Below are 26237 nucleotides of genomic sequence, written 5' to 3'. Positions count from 1 at the left end.
TAAGTTGAATAATAAATAGATGAATTTTGGTGTAGAAAACCATGTGTCTGAATTCTTTGGAGCATTCACACAATAAGTTCAATAACAAATAGATGCATTTTGGTGTAGAAAACCATATGTGTGAATACTTTGGAGCATTCACACAATAAGTTGAATAATAAATAGATGAACTTTGGTGTAGAAAACCAGATGTGTGAATACTTTGGAGCATTCACACAATAAATTGAATAATAAATACATGAATTTTGGTGTAGAAAACCATATGTGTGAATACTTTGGAGCATTCACACAATACGTTGAATAATAGATTAATTTTGGTGTAGAAAACCATATGTGTGAATACTTTGGAGCATACACACAATAAGTTCAATAATAAATAGATGAATTTTGGTGTAGAAAACCAGATGTGTGAATACTTTGGAGCATTCACCAAATAAGTTGAATAATAAATACATGATTTTTGGTGTAGAAAACCATATGTGTGAATACTTTGGAGCATTCACACAATACGTTGAATAATAGATTAATTTTGGTGTAGAAAACCATATGTGTGAATACTTTGGAGCAGGGGCGCCAAAAAGGGGGGTAAAGGAGACGGATTCTAGGGGCCCATGATGGAGGGGGGCCCAGAGAGGCCCCTAATGATGATGAAATTATAATACAGAAAAAACAATGACACTGTGTTGGGGGCCCTGTAAAGATTATTTTCATGGGGCCCAAAATCCCTAGCGGCGCCCCTGCTTTGGAGCATTCACACAATAAGTTGAATAATAAATACATGCATTTTGGTGTAAAAAACCATATGTGTGAAAACTTTGGAGCATTCACACAATAAGTTGAATAATAAATAGATTAATTTTGGTGTAGAAAACCAGATGTGTGAATACTTTGGAGCATTCACCAAAAAAGTTGAATAATAAATACATGATTTTTGGTGTAGAAAACCATATGTGTGAATACTTTGGAGCATTCACACAATAAGTTGAATAATAAATAGATGAATTTTGGTGTAGAAAACCATAAGTGTGATGAATGTAAATAACCCCCCCTGCTTTATATATATAAAAAAAAAACTTATTTTTAGTTTTATTGATGGTCCTGAAACGATCAAACGGGCCTGGCTTTCGGAGGAATTATCTGCTAATTTGATTTGTAAACAAACACATTCAAAAGAATTCATCATACCATTGACATAAATAAATTGATAACATTCCCTCTGCTTTATTCGTTTCCGGGGGTTTTAGCGTTATATTTTATTTTTCATACAGCCGGAAGTTGTCGGTGCACTTCCGGATTAAGTTGTCAATATATTTCCGGGTTAGCGCCAGTGCTCGTTTAGCTGCTAGCTTAGCCCTGTCGTGTCGCGGTTGTTATTGTTGAAATCGTCATGTCTCTGGAGATTGAATCCGCCGAGTGAGTAGACAAAGTTTTGATATCATATCTAAAGTCATTGAAGTAATAAACCCCCGTTGTTTGCGTCTTTTAATTCAAACTATCTGAAGGTTTGTGGAATGTATGCTATACTTAGCATTGCAGGCTAAGCTAACACGCTATAACACGCCAGTTCATTTTGCTTATTTGGCGAGTTATTAAGATTAATTTATATCATGTACTTTAAAATAACATGTGTTCGAAAGCTTTTCAGTGGATCATTGTTACAACGTGCCGGTAATTATACTGCATTTTAGTGTCATTAGGCCACTACGCCAGCTAGTAAATGTACAGTAGAAGTAAGCGTCGATAACATTTATTGGTTACATGTAAATAAATTACAGGATAGCCAATATTCATGGTACTCGAACAGTTTTCAAGGGAAGTAATCATTTTGAATTTGGCCACCAAAACCCTTCTGTGTCTTTGAGTGTGTGAACCTTATGCAAATATTTACCATATGAGGTGGCGACTTGTCCAGAGTGTACACCGCCTTCCGCCCGAATGTAGCCGAGATAGGCTCCAGCACCCCTCGCCACCCCAAAAGGGACAAGCGGTAGAAAATTGATGGATATTTAAACAACACACTGACCTGATCATTCTTGTTACAAACAGATATAACATTAGTATTGTATTTACATCAGGGGTGTCAAACTCGTTTTAGATCAGGGCCACATGGAGAAAAATCTACTCCCAAGTGCGCCGGACTGGTAAAATCACGGCACGGTGACTTAAAAACTAGAAAATTCCCCCGTAAATTTTGATGGGCTTGCTATCTGTGCCCTGGGCCTCTGGCCGGGGGGGTCGCCGGAAACCACCGTATTTATTAATCAATCAATCAATGTTTATTCATATAGCCCTAAATCACAAGTGTCTCAAAGGGCTGCACAAGCCACAACGACATCCTCGGTACAGAGCCCACATAAGGGCAAGGAAAAACTCACCCCAGTGGGACGTCGATGTGAATGACTATGAGAAACCTTGGAGAGGACCGCATATGTGGGTAACCCCCCCCCCCCCCCCCCTCTAGGGAGACCGAATGCAATGGATGTCGAGTGGGTCTAACATAATATTGAGAGAGTACAGTCCATAGTGGATCCAGCATAACAGTAAGAGTCCAGTCCACAGTGGGGTCAGCAGGAAACCATCCCGACCGGAGACGGGTCAGCAGCGCAGAGATGTTCCCAACCGATATACAGGCGAGCGGTCCACCCCGGGTCCAGACCCCGGACAGCCAGCACCCCATCCATGGCCACCGGATCTGTGTGTCTCCCCTTCCACAAGGGATAGTGGGGAGCAGAGGAGAAAAGAAAAGAAACGGCAGATCAACTGGTCTAAAAAAGGGGGGCTATTCAAAGGCTAGAGTATACAAATGAGTTTTGAGATGGGACTTAAATGTTTCTACTGAGGTAGCATCTCTAACTGTTACCGGGAGGGCATTCCATAGTACTGGAGCCCGAATAGAAAACGCTCTACAGCCCGCAGACTTTTTTTGGGCTCTGGGAATCACTAATAAGCCGGAGTTCTTTGAACGCAGATTTCTTGCCGGGACATATGGTACAATATTAGATGGTGCCGAGTGTCCGAATCCGTCAGTTTTAGGTGTAACTGTACAAAATGAGCTACAGAGCTAGCCTGCGTATGTACCCATTCAATTGGCCCATTTTTTTGGTTATTCGTGAATAGCGTGGCCATGGTAACGCTAAATGTTCCCAACTTAAAACACGCTCTTTGGCGCGAGCGAGACCTTTCCGACGGTATAACATATGTCAGGGTTCGTTGGCCGGTTTGTCCCGTATTAGACAAAAAGTGCGTACCCATTCAATTGCCCATATTTTTTTTTGTTCGTGAATAGCGTTGCCAGGGTAACACCAAATGTTCCCAATTTAGATTCCCGCCATCGGCGTGGACAACACCCTTCCGACGGTATAACATATGTGGGGGTTCGTTGGCCGGTTCGTCTCGTAGTAGACGTAAGAGAAACGTGGTTTATTACTCAAGAGAATCTGAATTTGTCCACCAAAACCTTTCTGTGTCTTTCAGTGTGTGAACCTTATGCAAATATTTGCAATATATTTAAACAACACACTGACATTATCATTCTTGTTACAAACAGATATAAGTATTTACATCAGGGGTGTCAAACTCGTTTTAGATGGGGGGCCACATGGAGAAAAATCTACTCCCAAGTGCGCCGGACTGGTAAAATCACGGCACGGTGACTTAAAAACTAGAAAATTCCCCCGTAAATTTTGATGGGCCTGCTATCTGTGCCCTGGACCTCTGGCCGGGGGGGTCGCAAGAAGCCGCCGTATTTACTAGATGGTGCCGAGTGTCCGAATCCGTCAGTTTTAGGTGGCTCAGTGGCCTTGTGGTTAGAGTGTCCGCCCTGAGATCGGTAGGTTGTGAGTTCAAACCCCGGCCGAGTCATACCAAAGATTATAAAAATGGGACCCATTACCTCCCTGCTTGGCACTCAGCATCAAGGGTTGGAATTGGGGGTTAAATCACCAAATGGTTATCGAGCGCTGCCACCGCTGCTGCCCACTGCTCCCCTCACCTCCCAGGAGGTGAGCAAGGGGATGGGTCAAATGCAGAGGACACATTTCACCACACCTAGTGTGTGTGTAACAATCATTGGAACTTTAACTGTACAAAATGAGCTACAGAGCTAGCATGCGTATGTACCCATTCAATTGGCCCATTTTTTTGGTTATTCGTGAATAGCGTCGCCATGCTAACACAAAATGTTCCCAACTTAAAATACGCCCATCGGCGCGAACGAGACCTTTCCGACGGTGTAACATATGTGGGGGTTCGTCTCGTATTAGACAAAATGTGCGTACCCGTTCAATTGCCCTTTTTTTTTTTGTGAATAGCGTATAACGTGTGTGTGTGTGTTCGTTGGCCGATTTGTCTCGTAGTAGACGTAAGAGAAACGTGCAAAACAAGAATAATAAAAACGTTTGAAGTATGAGCAATAATAATATGGGCTGCTTGTATTGCAGCAGGCCCATAATAAACACAACTTCAGATTGTTTTCTTTGTTTAAAAATAGAACAAGCACATTCTGAAATTGTACAAATCATGTTTTTTGGGGGGGTTTTTACAATTACCTGTTGCGGTTAACAGTATATATATTTTATTTGTCGTTATTTATGTTTTCTGAATAAATTATGTGATAATGTTCATCAGTCAACTCATTGTTGTTAATTTTCAATCCATCCAGATACAAAAAATATATCAAAATCAAATTGCAGTATGTTATTTATATAGTTTGATCATTTTCCTCGACTGATGTACTAATATCATGTGGTTTATTTTGTACATATGTAGCATCATCTACAATGATAAAAATAATTGCTATTGCGACATCCGGTGGACACATTTAGAACAGCTGTTTCTTTCATTCTTTCACCTGTCCGCGGGCCTGATCCGGCCCTCGGGCTGTACGTTTGACATCCCTGATTTAGATCCATCCGCCCACCTCTTATGTAGGTATGTGTGTATAATTTCAAAAATTGATTAATTTTCATTCAACCATTTTTACCAGACAGGTCATGTAAAGACCATTTCAGTGGTATAAGCATCATTCTCCTGTGGTACATATTATTAAAGTTACAGATTTGTTAAACCAGTGAAAATGCACTAAATTCTGGCCAGCTTCTTTAATAAAAGTCAATAGGGCTCAAGACTTTGTGTGACCTTCTTGTTAAAAAATGGCAAAACGTTCTTAATATTCACCCCGTTTTAAAACGGTTGAAAAGCTTGCTGAACAAAGAAACTGAAAAAAGAGGGTACACAGATATAAGTATTTTTTAATTGATTAAATTCATTAAATTAACATTGGAAGGGACTGAAAATTTGAGTGAACACAGCGCCCCCCGCGACCCCAAAGGGAATAAGCGGTAGAAAATGGATGGATGGATGGGCTGCTCGGACTTGACTTGTGAGTCACAACACAAATGGCCAGGCACTCAGTGGGTCCAAAAAAAACATCATTGTGTGAATCGATCGAATCGAATATATTTGGCAGACTCACAGTTAAATGTATGACTTATAATAGAGATTCCAATAAACAATTAACTCACCGTAGTTTTGCAGGGGAGTTTTGTCGAGTGTAAACTTGCCAAATTTTGGCATAGCTGTGTGGCGCTAGTACTTGTTAAAACAGAACATTTCAATATTCTGGATAAACTAGGATCATCAGTATTGGTGTATAGCGGTGTTGAAAACAACGCAAATGCAGTTGAACTCTGAAAACAGCGGCCGGTTGCGATGGCGCAATAAATGTGAAACGCATCTCATGCACAGCTTCAGAGAATGGATATTATCGGAGTCAAATTCGTTAACTTACTGTACACGATTAAAATGTATTATAATTTTCCGGCACAAAACTATGCTAGATAACCTATTGTTCTTGTTGCCGTGATTTGATTCAATCTCCTCCACTAATTTAACTTTGTATTCTTCACAGCGTGATCCGACTGATCATGCAATACCTGAAGGAAAACAACCTGCACAGGTCACTGGCGACCCTCCAAGAGGAGACCACCGTGTCTCTAAACACCGTGGACAGCATCGACAGCTTTGTGGCAGATATCAACAGCGGCCATTGGGACACTGTTCTCCAAGCCATCCAGTCCCTTAAGCTGCCTGATAAGACCCTCATAGACCTTTATGAACAGGTCAGCTTTGGACATGTTTATTCAATTTGTATTCTGTGTTGTGAACGGGCTACAATATTTTGTACACTTGGCGAACAGTATTGAGATCGAATACAGTGTTTCCCTCTGTAAATAATTTGTGACGGGAGGTGGTCCAGATGTGATCATCTAAAAGTGAGCAAAAAAACACAAAAAGCAATACAATATGTTTAGAGTTTGTTGTTTCCAGAGTACTTTAGAACTCCGTAATTAGGCATCCACAATATATTTTTTTAAGCAGATACTGATAACTTCCTGCTTCTCAACATCGTTAGCTATAACGTATTTAAATCTATTATTTCTTAAATGTAGACTTGAAAATGGAATTTTAATTTTCCTGAGGGAACTCTCCTGAAGGAATCAATAAAGTACTATCTATCTATCTATCTTTGGCATACCACGAGATGGAGCTCGCCTACCAGTGCTCATACATGTACCACAAATTGGGAATCACTGTTTTTATAAAAAAAAAGTATCCGTTTCTAAGCTACTTTTTAATGTTATCGGATTATTGGTTTGAAGTCAAATTTCCCAATATCGGCCCGATAATTATAATAAATAAAATAAACCAGAAGAAGGAGACATATGCTAGTAGTTTACTGCTTTCTTGCTCATAATTTACACAGACATAAAACCACCTGCAGTCCTAATAGCACCTACCGTATTTTCCGCACCATAAGCCGCCCTGGGTTATAAGCCGCGCCTTCAATGAACGGCATATTTCAAAACTTTGTCCACCTATAAGCCGCCCCGTGTTATAAGCCGCATCTAACTGCGCTAAAGGGAATGTCAAAAAAACAGTCAGATAGGTCAGTCAAACTTTAATAATATATTAAAAACCAGCGTTCTAACAACTCTGTTCACTCCCAAAATGTACGGTAATGTGCAATCACAAACATAGTAAAATTCAAAATAGTGCAGAGCAATAACATCAATAACTTAATGTTGCTCGAACGTTAATGTCACAACACACAAAATAAACATAACGCTCACTTTCTGAAGTTATTCTTCATTCATAAATCCCTCGAATTCTTCTCCTTCGGTGTCCGAATTAAAAAGTTGGGCGAATACGGGATCCAAAATGGCCGGCTCCGTCTCGTCGAAGTCATTGCCTTCCGGAAAGCTCGGACCACAGTTGTGACCGAAATATCCGCCCAGGCATTTACGATCCACTGGCAGATGTTGGCGTATGTCGTCCGGCGCTGTCTCCCTGTCTTAGTGAAGGTGTGTTCGCCTTCGGTCATCCATTGTTCCCACGCCGTTCGCAGTCGTGCTTTAAATGCCCTGTTGACACCAATATCGAGCGTTTGGAGTTCTTTGGTTAATCCACCCGGAATGACGGCGAGTGTTGTATTTGTGTGCTTCACTTGTTTTTTGACACCATCTGTGATGTGGGCGCGCATGGGGTCGTATATCAACATGGAACACACAAAGGAAATGAAACGTAATATCCGCGCGCTTCTTCTTCTATGAGGGCAGGTGGTTGCTTACAGTAGAAGAAGAAGCGCTTCCTCTTCTATGGGGGCTGGTGCTTACCTTGGCGGTTGCTTACCGTAGAAGAAGAAGCGCTTCCTCTTCTACGGGGAAAAAAGATAGCGGCTGTTTACCGTAGTTGCGAGACCTAAACTTTATGAAAATGAATCTTAATATTAATCCATATATAAAGCGCACCGGGTTATCAGCCGCACTGTCAGCTTTTGAGAAAATTTGTGGTTTTTAGGTGCGGCTAATAGTGCGGAAAATACGGTACACATAAAGTAGTCCCCATGCTGTTGCTATGGCTATAGCGTACACTTCTATTGGTGTATAATTGGTATACATGTCTGTGTGTGTTTTTCAGGTGGTGTTGGAGCTCATTGAGCTGAGAGAGTTGGGTGCAGCCCGTTCTCTCCTCAGGCAAACAGACCCAATGATCATGTTGAAACAGACGCACCCTGAGAGGTACATTCACCTGGAGAACCTGCTGGCTCGCTCCTACTTTGATCCCCGCGAGGTAAGGACGTCGTATTGTCATCAATATCATCATCAGTAGTAGCGAGCTCTCCCTCCTCTCTAGGAATTGTTTTGTGTTTGTTATTAATGTTTGTTTATATACTTTTTGTGGTGATTCCTGACATCCAGGCATATCCTGATGGCAGCAGTAAAGAGAAACGACGGGCAGCCATTGCGCATGCTTTGGCAGGAGAGGTCAGCGTGGTGCCGCCTTCGCGTCTTATGGCTCTGCTAGGCCAGGTAAGAGATTACCAATTTGTGGACGCAATGGACACGGACAATCCTTTAAAGGGGAGCTGCACTTTAAAAAAAAAAAAAAAAAAATTGCCCGTCATTCACAATCATCGGAGAAAAGAACACACGTCTTTTTTTAAAGTTTATTTCAAAGATGATAAAAAAAATGCTTGGAAAATGCAGCTAATGGGAGTCATCGTTGTAGCCTTTAAAGTCCCTCTGAAAAAACTTCAAAACCCTCCACCATTTTATATACACACTGCAAGTCTATATATAATGTAGTAATAGACAAGTTCATAACAATATGTAATATGTTCAATATTTACTGTATTTTGGTCATTTTAATCATTGCCAGGACTGACTTCTTCTGTCCATTGATTTCCGTTTCCATAGCAGCGCACTTCCGACTTCTGGCAAAAACTGTGTTTTCCTACTTCCGGAAACAGACGTGTGTTCTAATCATGGCAGACTCTGTACGAAGGCGACTATTTTTGGACAAATTAGGATTCACAACCTTTTTGAAGCTCGATAATACTGAGGAGGAACTGCCGCTTATAGAAGCGAGCACAAAGGAAGAGTGAGACTTGAGAGCAGACGGAAGCCGAGAAAGTGAGGTCGGCGTAATTCGAAGCTGCAAAATGTGGAATTTGAAGCCATGCAATTTCGACATAAATGGAGTGCTTACCCAAATAAACCGGAAAAAAATGTCCCCGGCCAGCTGGACCAAACGCACAACTGTCCAGTGAGTCACACTTTTAATATTAATCATGATACACCCAGCACATCATGCTTGTTAGTACAACTACTGTACTTGCAATGTCGTGCTTGCTGTGTACAAACAAAACATGACATGTGGGCTAATACTTTTCAGATACTGTAATAGGATTGTTCATGTTTTTCGGTCAGTACAGATTGGTGTCCAATCGCATTGTGTTGTATATTACAAACCGAAACGCGTTTTGTGCTGACGTAGAAGCTAGCTTTTACGCTAATACCAAAGCATGCTTTGGTATTAGCATGCGTGTTACTATGCTACAAAAAGAGTTCCTCTGTGTTCGCTTTTGCAATAACAACGTTGCTACGGTTTGGTTATCATACAGGTTACGGAACGTCAATGAAGCATTGTTGATGATTTTTGAATGCATTTTAAGTGATTTAGAGGTAGAATTGATATCTCCCATTAGCTGCATTGCTAGCTACCTAGGGTGAGACGATTTTTACATGTTAGAATGCATACAAAACCAAAAACCTTTTGCCTTCTTGTCTCTCATAAAGATTGTGAACGATAGGCAAAGTTCCACAAACGTCCACTTCTGATTCTTCAAATCTGTTAAAGTAACATAGCTAAGAAGCGCAGTACACGCCTTCTATGAAGAGCAGGCACGCCGCACAGAGAAAACAAACATCTGCTTTAAAGGGGAACATTCTGCTAATAGTCTAAAAAGAAAGGAGAATTGTTAATATGATGCATGATGGCGGTTCCAACTCTTGGTATAGCTCGGTTGGTAGAGCGGCCGTGCCAGCAACTTGAGGGTTGCAGGTTCGATCCCCGCCTCCGCCATCCTAGTCACTTCCGTTGTGTCCTTGGGCAAGACACTTTACCCAACTGCTCCCAGTGCCACCCACACTGGTTTAAATGTAACTTAGATATTGGGTTTCACTATGTAAAGCGCTTTGAGTCACTTGAGAAAAAGCGCTATATAAATGTAATTCACTTCACTTCACTTCACTTAAGTTTTGTGTGACTTTAGTGTGTTTTTCTTGAAGATTTTGGCCCAACTCCAAATTGTACAACTTGGGGTTTGACTTCAGTGGTTCAACTGTAGTTCTCTGAGAGAATATTTTTTTCCCGTTATTTTATTCCACTCGAATGTGCCTAGTTTTTTTGATGGCCTCGTTTTTCATTCTCCCCATCAGTCTCTCAAGTGGCAGCAACATCAGGGTCTTCTTCCTCCTGGAATGACCATCGACTTGTTCAGGGGTAAAGCAGCCGTCAAAGACGTAGAAGAAGAACGTTTCCCCACCCAACTCAGCAGACACATCAAGGTGAGTGACTTCTGCTGGGTTCGTGCCAAGTCCTGTAACACCAGTCAGGTTATTTCTCAAGGCTGCTCTCTCCCTCTTACACAGTTTGGACAGAAATCCCACGTAGAATGTTCCAGATTCTCCCCTGATGGTCAGTACTTGGTCACAGGCTCTGTGGACGGCTTCATCGAGGTTTGGAACTTCACCACAGGCAAAATCAGAAAGGTAAAAGGGTCTGTCACCAAATAAGAATGAATATGGATGTATAAGGATGGAAGTGTATTGTTAACATTGCGGTATTTTGATGGGACGTGGCAGTATCGAACAATATATCGTTACATCCCTTTTAATTGGGTATTTAATTGACTAATAATTACTTTGAAAAAGTTTTCCTTTAAAAAGCCTCACTGATGTGCGACGTATAATAGGCGAGCACTTAAAAAGACAGCATTAATGATGTCTCCAGTGAGTGAGCGCTGATTTAAAAAAATAATGTACATGCCATATTTACCTATCGTCTAATACAGGTAGAATTCCAAAATTTTGAATATCGTGCAAAAGTTTGTTTAGTCCAAAATTAGCTTTACAAGTGCAAATGCAGAGAATAATTTCGCCACACCTAGTGTGTGTGACAATCATTGGTTCTTTTAACTTAACTTAAGTAAACTAATACACGACTGGTTCATACTTTGCAACTTAAGATATTTCTGGCCTTTCTTTTGGTATAACTTTAATGATTATGGTTTACATTTTGTGAAAACCTCAAATTGAAAATCTCAGAAAATTTGGGGTTTTCAAAAATTGTAAGCCCTGATCATAAAAATGATATCAAATGAAGGCTTTGCATGTAATGAGTTTATATCACATATTCGTTTCACATTTGAAGTTGAATTGCTGAAATGAATAGTTTTACATGATAATCTAATTGAGTTTTACCTGTATTTTACTGTATCAATGAATATAAAATGCTGTGTATCATGCTTTTTCATGCTTCCGATAGGTCAAAATGCGCATAGAAGCCGCAGATCTGCCAACATAAACGCATTTTTGGTCATTTGCACTTGGGATGTGGCGATCGATCGTCCACCGATCAGTATTAGTATTTTTTTTTAAAGTATGTGATTGGCTATTGCCGATTAATGCTGATCCTCTTTGGCTGAAAATTGTGTGTCCATACACAGTATAAAACCGCCCCTCATGCTAATAATCACCTCTATTATGGCAAATAAACTGCATTTCTGCGTATCTTAAGTATCATTTGGAAGTATTCTTATCATTAGATGACAAGGTTAAACATGTTACATACCAAGAGAAAGGCAGGAGCAGACATGCTAATAGCTAAGCTAACGTAAAATCACAAAGCACAGGACACTGTGCCGCACTTATTGATAATATTTTTACCAATGGTTTTGATAATAACACTATAAGTGGTCTACTTATAACCAACATTAGTGATCATATGCCAGTTTTCACAATATATGATGGAAACTAGAAGAAAAGGAACATGGAAGACAAAAATACATTTTGAAGACTGCACAGAGTTGAGTATGATTGCCTTAAGATGGACAATGTGTACAATGAAAATTATGTTGATGAAGCATATGTTAAATTTTGAAACACATTCATAATACTTAATGACAAACATTGTCCATGGAAACAACTCAGTAGAAAGCAGAGAAAAAACAATCAACCATGGATGACAATAGAATTTAACATGTTTATAGTAAGAAGAATACATTATATAGAAACATTTTACCACAAATAACTACAGAGGCAGAAAATAAGTATAAAAAACAGCTAACATACTGCGAACATGTAGAAAATAATATTATGGTCAATTATTAGACCGGAACAAAAAACAGTATGAGAGCAACAGAGGGCATCCTCGATAGCATTTTTAAAAATGGCACTAAGAGGGATTACCCCCAATACTTTTCAGACGGAAATGTAAATAATGACAACATAAAGGAAGTAGTTGAAAGCTTCAATAATTACTTTGTAAATATTGAACCAAAATTGCAGGAAAGGATTCCAGACAGTTTCAACTGAGGACTTCAATGACACCATAGATAGAAATCCCAACTCAGTGTTCCTCACGAAAGTGACACAAGAGTATATAATTAAAATCGTAAAAAAATGCAAATCTGAGACTTCAATCGATTGTAATGGAATTGATATGAAAACGATAAAGGTTACTGAAGAGATTTCAGGACCATTAAAAACTGCTAAAATTCTGCACAAAGTAAACTGTAACCTGCTACCCAAGAAAGTACAATAATTCTTCTCAACAAAAGAGAAGAAATTTAATTTTTTGAGAAAAATGTTTAATTAAAACATTTGTATGCACATACAACATATGTGGAATCAAATTATGGAAAAGATTAAGCAAAGAAATCAAACAATTTACTAATATGATCCAATTCAAGAAATTGTTCAAAGTCCGTGTTTACAAAATACAAAGAGAAGAACCATGAAAAACATTTTGAATTTATTGACAGTCTTATTTATCTCACCATAAGAAATACAATTTGCTTCACTATTTATGTATTTATTAATGGTATTACTTATGGAGTATATTGTGAATGAATTGAGAACAGGAAGTGAACAAAAGTGTTAGCAACTGCTATGTACCGGTAAATGAAAATGTTGTAATTGTATGCATGTTCGAAATAAACTTAACTCAACCTTGCTTTAAACAACACCAAGAAATAGGTGCTAAGTAAACTTAAAGAAGTGTACCGGTAGATGGGAGCATGTTACAGAAGAAGGTAAACAGATATTAACAGATTATTTGAAGTTAGAGGATAATATAACAACTGTTGGTGTGTCAACATTGTCACAGTCAGTATGTCAGAAGAGGTTTAGATAGATCCATAAATTGTTGTTGTCGATATTAAGGGTAGTATCACTATATGATCAATACTACAGTGATAACATTGATATTAAAATTTTTCTCAAATTTTTGGGGTTCTTTTTCTTAGTGTTTACAAACCCAGGCCACAACTCCTTGGACACGGGAAGGCAACATCCAAATTATTTAAATGAGTAGCAGATTGTAGTTTTTACTTTTGCTGCTCTCCAAGTCCACATTTTGTTGCATTTTTCACCGTTTCTGCACCACAGCAATCTGTTGGAGTGACAATCTCTCAGCCAACCAGATTGCTTTCTGTATAATTGCCTATTGCAGCTGCCGCTCCTAAAAAGTGTTGCATGCATTAAATTCAATGCAGTCAATGTTTCTGCAGCAATTTGCTCACAATCCTCTATTCTCCGCTAAGGCAAGTAGCATTTAAAAGGTAACAAGGATTTGTTAGCCTCTTGTCGAAGTTTTCTTTTCTTTATTTTAGTTGTGCGTGTTGCAAACTAGGTAATACACGGTTGGGGTGGAATAATCTGTGTTTGTGTGTACATGGCCTAACAGGATGTGTTCTCTCTCTTTAAGGATCTCAAGTACCAGGCTCAGGACAACTTGATGATGATGGACGATGCAGTGTTGTGCATGTGCTTCAGTCGGGACACGGAGATGTTGGCCACGGGGGCTCAGGATGGAAAGATCAAGGTGGACCAACTCACACCCCTTCAAGAGTTTCCACTTTCTGTTTCCCCGCTCATCCAGAGGCCTGTTTTGCGCTTGTGCGTCCGCAGGTGTGGAAGATCGGGAGCGGTCAGTGTCTGAGGAGGTTCGAACGTGCGCACAGCAAAGGAGTCACGTGCCTCACCTTTTGTAAAGACAGCAGCCAGATCCTCAGTGCCTCTTTTGACCAGACCATCAGGTACAAGCAAGGAGCTAGTAAAACACAATCTTCTTGCTATAAAAGCACATTCTGCTTTATTGACTATTCTCTGTTTGGTAATTTTTGTTAATCAGCATTTAGTCTTTAATAGACTTTATATAAACTTTTACTATTCCATTTGTATCTCATTATTTTTGTGGGCCTGAACAAGATTTTGTGTGCTGCCCCACTTCAGTCTTTAATATTACGTGCGTGGCAAACCATGGTCGAGGGCTGACTGCAGCCTTGTGAGTATTGCAATCGTGCTTCGAAGTTTCAGCTTGTAAAGGTGACTATGTGGTAGGGCTGGGCGATATGGCCTTTTTTTAATATCTTGATATTTTTAAGCCATGTCACGATACACGATATATATCTCGATATTTTGCCTTAGCCTTGAATGAAGACTTGATGCATATACCGGTAATCACAGCAGTATGATGATTCCATGTGTCTACATTAAAACATTCTTCTTCATACTGCATTAATATATGCTCATTTTAAACTTTCATGCAGAGAAGGAAATCACAACTAAGTCAATTGACCAAAACTGTATTTATTAAACAGTTAAGCAGTGGCACAAACATTCATGTCATTTCAAAACAAAGTGCAAGATTGCCAGAGACATTTTAAAACAAGCTATGAGTGCACTTTAGTGCATGATGTCACCAAGATGACATATCAAAACAAAAGTAAATTAAACTGCACTTTTTGTACAGAACGCCACTACAATAGTTAAAACCAAATAAAGTGCACTTTTGTGCATGATGTCACACAAGATATGTCAATAACGGTCAAATAAAAATGAGCTGCATAATGGGAAATCAAATCGTTATCACCTTGTGTTGTGGACTATTTTTTTCATACGGTGTTGATGTAGAGATGGTTGCCTCGGCATTTTGTTGGTGTGGCACCGAACGGAGATGTTGACATGCGGAGTAAGCACTCTTCATTCTCTAGCGGGTGACTTTTCAAATGATGCTACATATTAGCAGTAATGCTACTTTTTGTAGCAACGCTTTTGCCTCACACTTGACAAATTACGCTTGTCTGTTCGACCTATTCCCACTTGAAGCCAAACCACCGCCAGACGATGGACCCCCTGCTGTTTTTGTTGGGAATTAATTCTTCCTTCATTTGTTACCAGATTCGCACCTTCTTTCTCTCGTATTACCACTCGCACCACAGCTAACGTTACCCATGCTGCTACCTCTCTGCTCCGCGAAGGCGTATACGTATGTGACGTATGTAAGAAGGTGCGCTTGCTGTCTGTGAGAAGGAGAGACAAGAAAGAGTGAGAAGAGCCTGTAGTGTAATGCCCACAGCTAAAAGCAACTGTGTGAGAACGTATACTTGAATATCACGATATAGTCATTTTCTATATCGCACAGAGACAAACCCGCGATATATCGAGTACCGGTATATCGATATATCGCCCAGCCCTACTATGTGGGTGTTATTTCATGTCTTTCATGACCTTCTTCATTTTAACAATAAATTAAAAAAAACATGTTTTCTTACACTAGCTATAAAAATATTCATTTCATAATGAATCATTCCTACTTCACAAGAAAGTGTTTTACCACAGCCAGGCCCGGAACCATTTAACAGCAATAAACGAGGGTGTACTGTATTGCTCTTGTGACCAGAAGTAGATTTGGCTATGTCTGTGCGTAGGAGACACAACCAAAAAAAATGCAGTTCAAGCATGTTTATAATTAGATATTAAGAAATGAGATTTGATTAGTTTATTCCAAAGTGGACAATGCAATTTCATAAAACACATGACTACACATGTTTAAAAAAAAGCCAGAATTAGCCAGAAGGCTAGTTTTCATCTGTAGTCCCCGGCCATGACGTAAAAAAGGCATTCAAATTACAATTTAAAAGAAAAAGAAAAGAAATAGAGAGAACAAGAATAAAAGCACACAATACATACACAATATGATAAAAAATAAAATAACCATAACATGTATCTTAGCATCAAAACAGGCTCATCTTTTAGTGCTGGCAGCTGTAGCCGTTACTAAGCCACATTTAAAAAATAATGTGTGAAGGCCTTGTAAATTGTGACCAGTTTAACCTCCTCAGATAATGTACAATTAATATTGTACAAGTTATGTAAAAGTTTGTTTTCACTATAAATAGTCACATATGAAAAATAAACCAAAAGATGACATTGACGATTACAATTCAATCCAGTCAAATATGTTCAATGGTGTTTATATTCCACATAATTGAAAACAAAACCTTTAAAAAAAAAAAAAAAAAAAAAAAAAAGTTAAAATAATAATATAGGTTAATAGGTCCAAGGGGAAAGAAACATGTTTGATATCTACTGCCGCAGTGAAGCCAATTAAAAACTGCTTTGCTACGTCACCATTAATTGAAAGCAATCACTCATCAATCAATTTAAAGTTTATTTATATAGCCCTTAATCACAAGTGTCTCAAAGGGCTGCACAAGCCACAACGAAAAAAAGAGAACAAAACACAATAAATGGGCATAAACAATAAAACACAAATGTTATTTAGACGCCATATTGGGCAAGGCAATATAAACCTAAACAGTACGGCCGTTTTAGAAGTACGTCTTTAAATCTGTCACGATGATGGCATTCGACGCCATGCTAAATTAGCAATTATCTTTCGGGGCTTTTGAATGGACACAACCGCGACAAAGTATGATTTTATTCATGACAACATTCGTTCCATTAAAAGAGCACCACGACCACGTTGTTGATCAGCTACTGTATTGACGTGCAGCCATAATCCCGAGCAGTGGTTGTGGTCCTCAACAAACGTACAGTATTGGATACATGTTAAGTTAAAGTAGCAATGATTGTCACACACACACACACTAGGTGTGGTGAAATTAGTCTCTGCATTTGACCCATCACCCTTGGTCACCCCCTGGGAGGTGAGGGGAGCAGTGAGCAGCGGTGGCTGCGCCTGGGAATAATTTTTGTTGATTTAACCCCCAATTCCAACCCTTGATGCTGAGTGCCAAGCAGGGAGGTAATGGGTCCCATTTTTATAGTCTTTGTTATGACTCGGCCGGGGTTTGAATGAAATACAAGAAGTAATCACACTATCAGTAATTGCTGAGATAGTTTAGTTTAGTTTAGTTTAGTTTAGTTTATTCACAATACCATATAACAATTACAACAGTAGTGAATATCATCATTTAAAGATGTTGGTACGTGAAAGGGTCCCCCAAATAAACTAGAAGAAGCTTTTGACAGGGGGTCCAGAGGACAGTATATACATGGAATGATGAAACATGGTAGCAAGCACAACAACAAAAAACAAAAAAAACAACGCTTTATGATTAACACAAGATAATAGTACTAAAGCAAGCATACACATACATACATACATTCATTCAACCATGCAAAACCCAACAGTAGTCTACCCCACATGAGGCATTAAATATAGGTGGTTAATAGGTAAGTTTTCAGTTTCTTTTTGAAGTTGGAGAATGGATACAGCATCTTGAGGCTCTCATTAAGCCGGTTCCAAATCTTTGGCCCCCTGCATACAACACTTCGAGCGGTACAATCCAGTAAACGATGATTACCTGATATCAGATCTAAGTTACGAGTGTTGTGGGCATGCTGGGGATGATAGATAGGAACCAAGCTACAGAGCCTAAGATTCAGCCTGTAAATGACTTGATAGGTTAAACAAGCATTTTGATAAATATTGAACTCTGTCAGTCTTAAGAGATGATAATTATGGAATAGATGTCGAGTGGGGGCATTAAACTTGGACCATGACAGGGCCCGTATGATTTTCTTTTGCATGGATTCTAATTTGTGAAGGTAGGTAGGGAAGGTGTTACACCAGATGACATTACAGTAGTTTAGATGTGGTTCAAAGAGAGTTTTGAATAGGGTGAGTAGAGCATAAAGAGGAAGATAATGACGAAGGTGAAAGAACAGGCCAACATATTTGGATAATTTGTTTAACAGATGGCTAATGTGACATTTGAAATTGAGGTATTCGTCAATGATGACCCCCAGGAATTTAGTGGAGTACACTCTCTGTATTTCCTGCCCATTGATGTTGATATGGCAGTGCTCAGTATTTGTCCGGTTTTTATTAGAACGAAATAGAATAAAATTTGTTTTATTTACATTAAGTGAGAGCTTATTGCATTTGAACCAGGAATCCACTTTCACAAGCTCTGAATTGACAGTTACTTGTAGATCGTGTAGGCTCCTGTGTGAGGTAAACAAATTTGTATAGATAGAAGGAGTAGAATTAAATAGACTTTGCTTCCTTCTGCTCCTTACTGGACATGTTGAATTTGGCCCAATGTAAACGTGTGATGTACTTTGTAAAGCATGTTTCAAAATAAACTCAACCGTCAACATCTGACAAAGCTTTTTTCTCAAAACCAATGTGACTTTACGGGAAGTTTTCGTTCACGATGGTGTCTTTCTGTCAGGATCCACGGGCTGAAGTCGGGCAAGTTGCTGAAGGAGTTCCGCGGTCACTCCTCATTTGTCAACGAGGCCACGTTCACCCCCGACGGTCACCACATCCTCAGCGCCTCCTCTGATGGCACCGTCAAGGTCTCTTCTTTTTCCCGCCCTTCAATTCTTTTTAAAAGCACTTTTAATGTGACGCCGCCGTCGCGTTCTCTCGCCCGCCAGGTGTGGAACCTGAAGACCACCGAGTGCAGCAGCACCTTCAAACCCCTCGGCTCGTCCGCAGGCACTGACATCACTGTCAACAACGTCCACCTGCTGCCCAAGAACCCCGAGCACTTTGTGGTGTGCAACCGCTCCAACACGGTGGTCATCATGAACATGCAGGGACAGGTGACCATAGAGCTTTTAATACTATCCTCATACCTTGATAATGTATGTTGATGACACATTCTAGGGCAGTGTTTTTCAACCTTTTTTGAGGCAAGGCACATTTTTTTCATTAAAAAATACGGAGGCACACCACCAGCAGAAAACGTTAAAAAATGAAACTCCACCAGGTCGTCGTGCCTTATTCTGAGTTTGCTGGGGTTTTCCTGTGTGTAGTGCTTTAGTTCTTGTCTTGCGCTGTTATTTTGGTGGCCCTTCCTGTTTTGTTGGTGTTTTCCTGTAGCAGTTTCATGTCTTCCTTTGAGCGCTATTTTGCGCACCTGCTTTGTGTTAGCAAGCAAGGCTATTTAAGTTGTTGCTATCCTTGTTTGTGTGGACATTGTTGATTGTCATGTCATGTATGGATGTACTGTGTGAACGCCGTAAGTTTTTGCTGTCGTCCAGCATTTTGTTTGTTTACTTTGTAGCCAGTTCAGTTTTACTTTCGGTTTCATAGCCATTGCCTTTTTCTTTCCCTTTCGTTCATTTTTGGTTTAAGCATGACATCCTTTTTACCTGCACGCTGCCCGCTGTGGTCTGCATATTGGAATCACAACAAACCATCCTCGTCTCACCCGACACATTCCGATTTTTACAAAGCAATTAACTACTTGCTGCCACCTACTGACATGGAGTATTACGTGGTTACCCTGCCGAGTTCTACACAGCACAGACACTAAGCAACTGCACATTATTTGCAGATTATAATTATTGATTTGCAAAAAATATTTTTGGGACCAATTAGGTGAAGTTGCATAATTTGCCACGGCACACCAGACAATATCTCACGGCAAATTGTGCCGCAGCACAGTGGTTGAAAAACACTGTTCTAAGGAACATCCTCAACGCAATGGAATATTCTAACTAGCCGCCGTTCTGAGTCAGCAATCCTCGTCTCCAAAAACTATGTCGCTTACAAGTATCACTGGAGGACAAGAGAGAGCTAAAGGATTGATTCACTCGCACCAAAAAAGAGATTGGTATAAGATGGAAGAGAATATAAGAGGTTTTTATTGGACAGCCATATTGTATTTTACCATCTTTCCCACCAGGTGGAGCTACTAGTGTTTTCTTAAATCATCAGAGTCAAACTCATAACAGCCCCTTGTAACAGTGAAAATGTATCAGTATAAACGTAATATAGCCTTGTTACACAATTGTCATAAGTTACAATTTCTTATTATATGTTTCACCAACGGATCAAAGGATAACTTGCTTTGAAATTATTAAAACAAAAACAAATGCTTGGAACATCTTGTTGCATCATCAGGTAGTATGTCGAACATATTAAATAGCACATAATGCATCATAAAGTATAGCTCCACCTGGTGGGAAAGATGGTAAATTACATTACTGCAGCACGGTTAGTGCACGTGCCTCACAATATGAAGGTCCTGGGTTCGATCCCTGGGCCTGGGGTCTTTCTGCTTGAATGTTCTCCCGGTGACTGCGGATTCCTCCCACCTCCAAAGACATGCACCTGGGGATAGGTTGATTGGCAACACTAAATTGGGGGCGGTATGGCGTAGTGGGTAGAGCGGCCGTGCCAGAAACCTGAGGGTTGCAGGTTCGCTCCCCGCCTCTTGACATCCAAATCGCTGCCGTTGTGTCCTTGGGCAGGACACTTCACCCTTGCCCCCGGTGCCGCTCACACTGGTGAATGAATGATGGGTGGTGGTCGGAGGGGTCGTAGGCGCAAACTGGCAGCCTCGCTTCGGTCAGTCTAACCCAGGGCAGCTGTGGCTACAAATGTAGCTTACCACCACCAGGTGTGAATTAATGATGGGTTCCCACTTCTCTGTGAGCGCTTTGAGTATCTACTAATAGAAAAGCGCGATATAAAATGTAATCCATTATTATTATTATTATTATTTAAATTGGCCTTAGTGTGTGAATGTGAGTGTCTGTCTGTCTGTGTTGGCCCTGTGATGAGGTGGCCACTTGTCCAGGGTGTACCTCGCCTTCTGCCCGAATGCAGCTGGGATAGGCTCCGGTGAAAGGGACAAGCGGTAGAAAATGGATGGTGTTATACAATTGAAAAAGCTTTATTATTTCCACCCTTTCGCAGGCCACCAAATGATGTGGCGATAAAGTAATTAGGCAGACTACATAACATTTTGTGGTTGGGCCACATTAAATGATGTGGCGGACCATGTTAAATGATGTGGCGGATTACGTTAAATAAAATAATGTGGTGAACAACAATAAATGACGTGGCGGACCGCTGAAAATGTGGCATTAGAAAAAAGAAAGAACAAACGCATAAAGCCAGAAAGTGCTTTATTATTTCCATCCTTTCGTAGGCCACAAAATGATGTGGTGGGACGGATGAAATGTGGTGGACCACCTTAATGAAGTGGCGGCCCAATAGAATAACGTGTCAGACCACAAAACATGACGTAACGGGCCACATAAAATGATGTGGTGGACACACATGATACTATATAATGTGAAGGGCAAAGTTAAATGATGTGGCGGACCACATGTTTTTATTTCTATTTGATCTGTTTCTATGTTTTATTCTAGTGTTTTTCATATTTTTATTTCTATTTGAATTTTCTATTATATATTCTAACTTTCTAAAAAATTTTTTATACTTTGTAGCACTTTGAGATTTTAACAAATGTAAAGTGTGTTACAAATGTAATTCATTATTTATTATTATTAAAAACATAAATTTTGTGCAGGGCCACATAAAATAATGTGGTGGGGCGCATAAATTAATTAGGCAGACCACAGAAAACGATGCGGTACATCCATCCATCCATCCATTTTCTACCGCTTATTCCCTTTTGGAGTTGCGGGGGGCGCTGGAGCCTATCTCAGCTACAATCGGGCGGAAGACGGCGTACACCCTGGACAAGTCGCCACCTCATCACAGGGCCAACACAGATAGACAGACAACATTCACACTCACATTCACACACTAGGGCCAATTAGGTGTTGCCAATCAACCTATCATGTATGTACATATGTGTGTAATATATATATATATATATATATATATATATATATATACATACATACGTAAAAATATACATATACGTACATACATACATACATATGTATATATACATTTTCTCAATAAACTTCAGTCCTAAACAGAAATATCAAACATGTATTTTTACATTTTGACTTGTTTTGAAGGCTTTTTGATCAGTCAATGTCCCAGGCTTCAATTAGTCAAATTACTATGCAAATTATGCTAATTTATAGTCATTTAAAAACCGAGATGTCATTTGATCAATAGTCCTTCCAAATATTTGTAAAAAACAAACAAAAACAATACATGTTTGTTATTGTTGTTTATGGCTGAACTTGACTAAACGACTTGAGAAAAAATAAATAAATACAAAATGTTTTTAAATGAAATAAAAAAAATTAAATAGACTTTTATGTTCTGTACATCACATAAAATATTGTAGTGGGCCGCGTAAAGTAATTAGGCAGACCACATAAAATGATGCGGCACATCACATAGAATATTGTGGTGTGCCGCATAAAGTAATTAGGCAGACCACATAAAATGATGCGGCTCATAAAATATTGTGGTGGGCCGCATAAAGTAATTAGGCAGACCACATAAAATATTGTGGTGGGCCGCGTAAAGTAATTAGGCAGACCACATAAAATGATGCGGCACATCACATAGAATATTGTGGTGGGCCGCATAAAGTAATTAGGCAGACCACATAAAATGATGCGGCTCATAAAATATTGTGGTGGGCCGCATAAAGTAATTAGGCAGACCACATAAAATATTGTGGTGGGCCGCTTAAAGTAATTAGGCAGACCACATAAAATGATGCGGCACATCACATAGAATATTGTGGTGGGTGGCATAAAGTAATTAGGCAGACCACATAAAATGATGCGGCACATCACATAAAATATTGTGCTGGGCCGCATAAAGTAATTAGGCAGACCACATAAAATGATGTGGCACGCCACGTAAAATGTTGTGGCAGACGCACATAAAATAATGTGAACAACAATAAATGATCTGGCGGACCACTGAAAATGTGGCGGACCAATGGCGACCACATAGTCATCTTGCGGACGACGTCGAACTTTGTGGTAGACGCACATAAAATGATGTGGCAGATGTGGAGAAGCACTGAAAAGAATGTGGCGGCCCACTTTGATAGAGTGGCGTGCCAGATCTGGCCCCCAAGGCCTTGAGTTTGACATGTGATAAAGTAAAAATAAACATTGTGAATATTTGTACTTTGATATCCGTGTAGAAATTCCCCACAAGAAGGTGCAACAAACTCTTTGAACGGGATCTAAAAGGTGCTGGAACGTCGCCCTGAAATTCTGCCATTCTTTGAAAACATGTGCTTGCAGATCGTGAGGAGCTTCAGCTCTGGCAAGAGGGAAGGCGGCGACTTTGTGTGCTGCACGCTGTCTCCTCGCGGCGAGTGGATCTACTGCGTGGGCGAGGACTTTGTGCTCTACTGCTTCAGCACCGTCACCGGCAAGCTGGAGAGAACGCTGACGGTAAGACGAGCCGCCGCTTGAAGCCTGGCGGGAATTTACCCAGAAAATTGGATTCCTTCCCCCGCAGGTGCACGAGAAGGACGTGATCGGCATCGCCCACCACCCCCACCAGAACCTCATCAGCACCTACAGCGAGGACGGCCTGCTGAAGCTGTGGAAGCCGTGAGACCTGGTGACCCACTTCTTCATGTGACGACAACACCCTGGGAAACAGAGAAGACAACTTTTGCCTCACCTTGACGGAGTAGAGAGAGAGTTCAGCAGGTGTCATCTTCCTCTTCTGCTCTTCTTCTCATTCATGTTACAGTCAGACGTCAACCCGGGACTTCCAAGATTCCACTTTTTGTAAATATTTTTTAGGACTTTTTTTTTTCCCCCCATCCCCCAAGAATACCTGGTCCGTCACAGCAACATAGAAATGAAAGATGCATTTCCAACAGTGGGTTTATTTAGCACCAACATCCCTCATTATGTTTTTTATTAACAATGGACCATCAAAATGTCAGTGACTGACAGGAAGTTGACTCCCCTGAAGTGTCTTTTTTTTATCGCATGTGTGATTAAAACTGCTTAACCACCAAGTAAGCGTCTTAAAATTGAGATCAATATTTGCAAATGTATTATAGAGGACTAACTGAATGCATCTATCCTACGAAGAGTTCACTGCGCAAAAAAAAAGCACTTCCGGTGTATTTCCTTTCACAACAAAATGTGGTACCCTTGTATTTTGAGTTAACACGTGCTTATCAACCAAATACATAAAAGAAAACCTGCCGATATAAAGTGCAATGATTATATAATGGGACGCACCGTCTGTTTCCCCTCGTCCGGTGTTTAAACTGCTGCTGTTTTATCCTGTTACAAACCTGCTTTTTTATTTATTTAACTCAGACCGGAAGTGGCTGCGCGCTGTCGCTAGCTTGACAGAGTTGCGCGGTAACAAGTGCTGCGGTGTGTAAGAAGTCAGCATGGCAGCGTGCACTGGACCCACTGTTCAATTAGCGAGGCTTCTATTTCTGTTTACTGCTGCTTTGTTGCTCCTCTCCAGCTGGGTCACCGCCAACACGAACGCACGGCCGGACGGGGGCTTCACAAATGCGGGCAGGAGCACAGCGCTCCCCGGCGAAGCTCCAAGAAGCTCTGCAGAAAGTTCACCGCCTCACTCCGAGGATGCTCCAAGCGAGGGAAAAGGTATTTTGCTATTAGGTAAGTTTATGTATTTTATTTGTAAAAATAAATGTATTTATTTTTGTGTAAAAGTCCAAAAGCACATGGATGTGTTTTTATTATTTAGTCCAGAAAGCAGGTTAAAGTAAACACTCTTATTGTGAAAAGCCTGAGATGAGGGACATTCAGGGTTCTGAGTAGATCAAACTCTTGAGTCAGTTACCTTGGTAACCTTATCTGCGAACCGAACCTGTTGCTGGCAGGTTTATTTTCAACAAAGTCTCCTCCCTCCTGTCAAACATGATGATGTTGATTTGTAAACAAAATAAATAACTTCGAGGTTGTATATCATCATTATATCAGACTGCTAAGGAAAACGATCACATAAAGCACATATGTCACACTTCATCATTTTATATGGCCTGCACAAAATATGCTTCAATAGTCATTTTTTTATATATCTCCATTTTGACTGTAAAAAAAAAATATGCGTAAATGTTATCTAATAAAGCAACAAATATCATATTGTCATACGTTCCAAAAAAATAGTTTTGTTTAAATAAAAATACATTCTTAAATGTCTGCTTGAATTATGATTTTGAAGCAAGTTATTCATCATATTGTGTACAATGTAAAAATGTCAATAGATTATACGGTAAAAATCGCAAAAAAAAATAGTGGTATCGTTTTTGTGCTTACAGTACCAGTAATACCATTTAAAAACAACAACCATAGACTTTACAGTAAAAAACAAACAAAAAACACAGCTTGCCATTTTTCTATTTACAGATACTAAATGTGGGTGTGTGTATATATATATATACATATATGTATATGTGTATATATATACATACACACTTATTTATATATATATATATGTGTGTGTGTGTGTGTGTGTGTATATACGTGTGTATGAATATATGTCTGTATATTTGTGTATGTATGTTTATATATATGAATGTGTGTGTGTGTATATATCAATCAATCAATCAATGTTTATTTATATAGCCCTAAATCACAAGTGTCTCAAAGGGCTGCACAAGCCACAACGACATCCTCGGTACAGAGCCCACATAAGGGCAAGGAAAAACTCACCCCAGTGAGACGTCGATGTGAATGACTATGAGAAACCTTGGAGAGGACCGCATATGTGGGTAACCCCCCACCCCCTCTAGGGGAGACCGAATGCAATGGATGTCGAGTGGGTCTGACATAATATTGTGAGAGTCCAGTCCATAGTGGATCCAACATAATAGTAAGAGTCCAGTCCATAGTGGGGCCAGCAGGACACCATCCCGAGCGGAGACGAGTCAGCAGCGCAGAGAGGTTCCCAGCCGATGCACAGGCGAGCGGTCCACCCCGGGTCCCGACTCTGGACAGCTAGCACTTCATTCATGGCCACCGGACCTGTGCCCCCCCTCCCTCCACAAGGGATAGGGGGAGCAGAGGAGAAAAGAAAAGAAACGGCAGATCAACTGGTCTAAAAAAGGGTGTCTATTTAAAGGCTAGAGTATACAAATTAGTTTTAAGATGGGACTTAAATGCTTC

General features: G+C 40.1%; 2 protein-coding genes across 2 annotated transcripts in view; both read left to right on the top strand.

Annotated features, from left to right (window-relative positions):
* Positions 1 to 1268: 1268 nt before the first annotated feature.
* On the top strand, positions 1269 to 24103 carry smu1a (SMU1 DNA replication regulator and spliceosomal factor a). The gene is made up of 12 exons (XM_061976635.1): positions 1269 to 1413; positions 5909 to 6119; positions 7978 to 8130; positions 8259 to 8369; positions 10281 to 10409; positions 10494 to 10613; positions 13831 to 13947; positions 14034 to 14161; positions 18611 to 18737; positions 18819 to 18986; positions 23370 to 23522; positions 23590 to 24103. The coding sequence occupies exons 1-12, from the start codon at positions 1388 to 1390 to the stop codon at positions 23686 to 23688; spliced, it is 1542 nt and encodes a 513-aa protein (XP_061832619.1). The 5' UTR covers positions 1269 to 1387; the 3' UTR covers positions 23689 to 24103.
* A 236-nt stretch (positions 24104 to 24339) lies between these two features.
* The window catches only part of LOC133616999 (probable carboxypeptidase X1), a 32008-nt gene continuing 30110 nt past the window's right edge, over positions 24340 to 26237 (top strand). The window contains exon 1 of the mRNA XM_061976637.1: positions 24340 to 24728. Coding sequence (XP_061832621.1) covers positions 24491 to 24728 — 238 coding nt within the window. The 5' untranslated portion in view covers positions 24340 to 24490. The remainder of the gene's footprint in view (positions 24729 to 26237) is intronic.

Source organism: Nerophis lumbriciformis, linkage group LG16, assembly GCF_033978685.3.
Source record: "Nerophis lumbriciformis linkage group LG16, RoL_Nlum_v2.1, whole genome shotgun sequence".
Taxonomy (NCBI): Eukaryota; Metazoa; Chordata; class Actinopteri; order Syngnathiformes; family Syngnathidae; genus Nerophis; species Nerophis lumbriciformis.
This window is presented reverse-complemented; position numbering and strand designations above follow the sequence as displayed.

Excerpts from the sequence above, each read along its gene's own strand:
- smu1a (XM_061976635.1), top strand. The coding sequence starts at position 1,388 with ATGTCTCTGGAGATTGAATCCGCCGA. Across the intron at positions 6,120-7,977 it reads TCATAGACCTTTATGAACAG|GTGGTGTTGGAGCTCATTGA; the intron begins GTCAGCTTTGGA and ends TGTGTTTTTCAG. Across the intron at positions 8,370-10,280 it reads TTATGGCTCTGCTAGGCCAG|TCTCTCAAGTGGCAGCAACA; the intron begins GTAAGAGATTAC and ends TCTCCCCATCAG.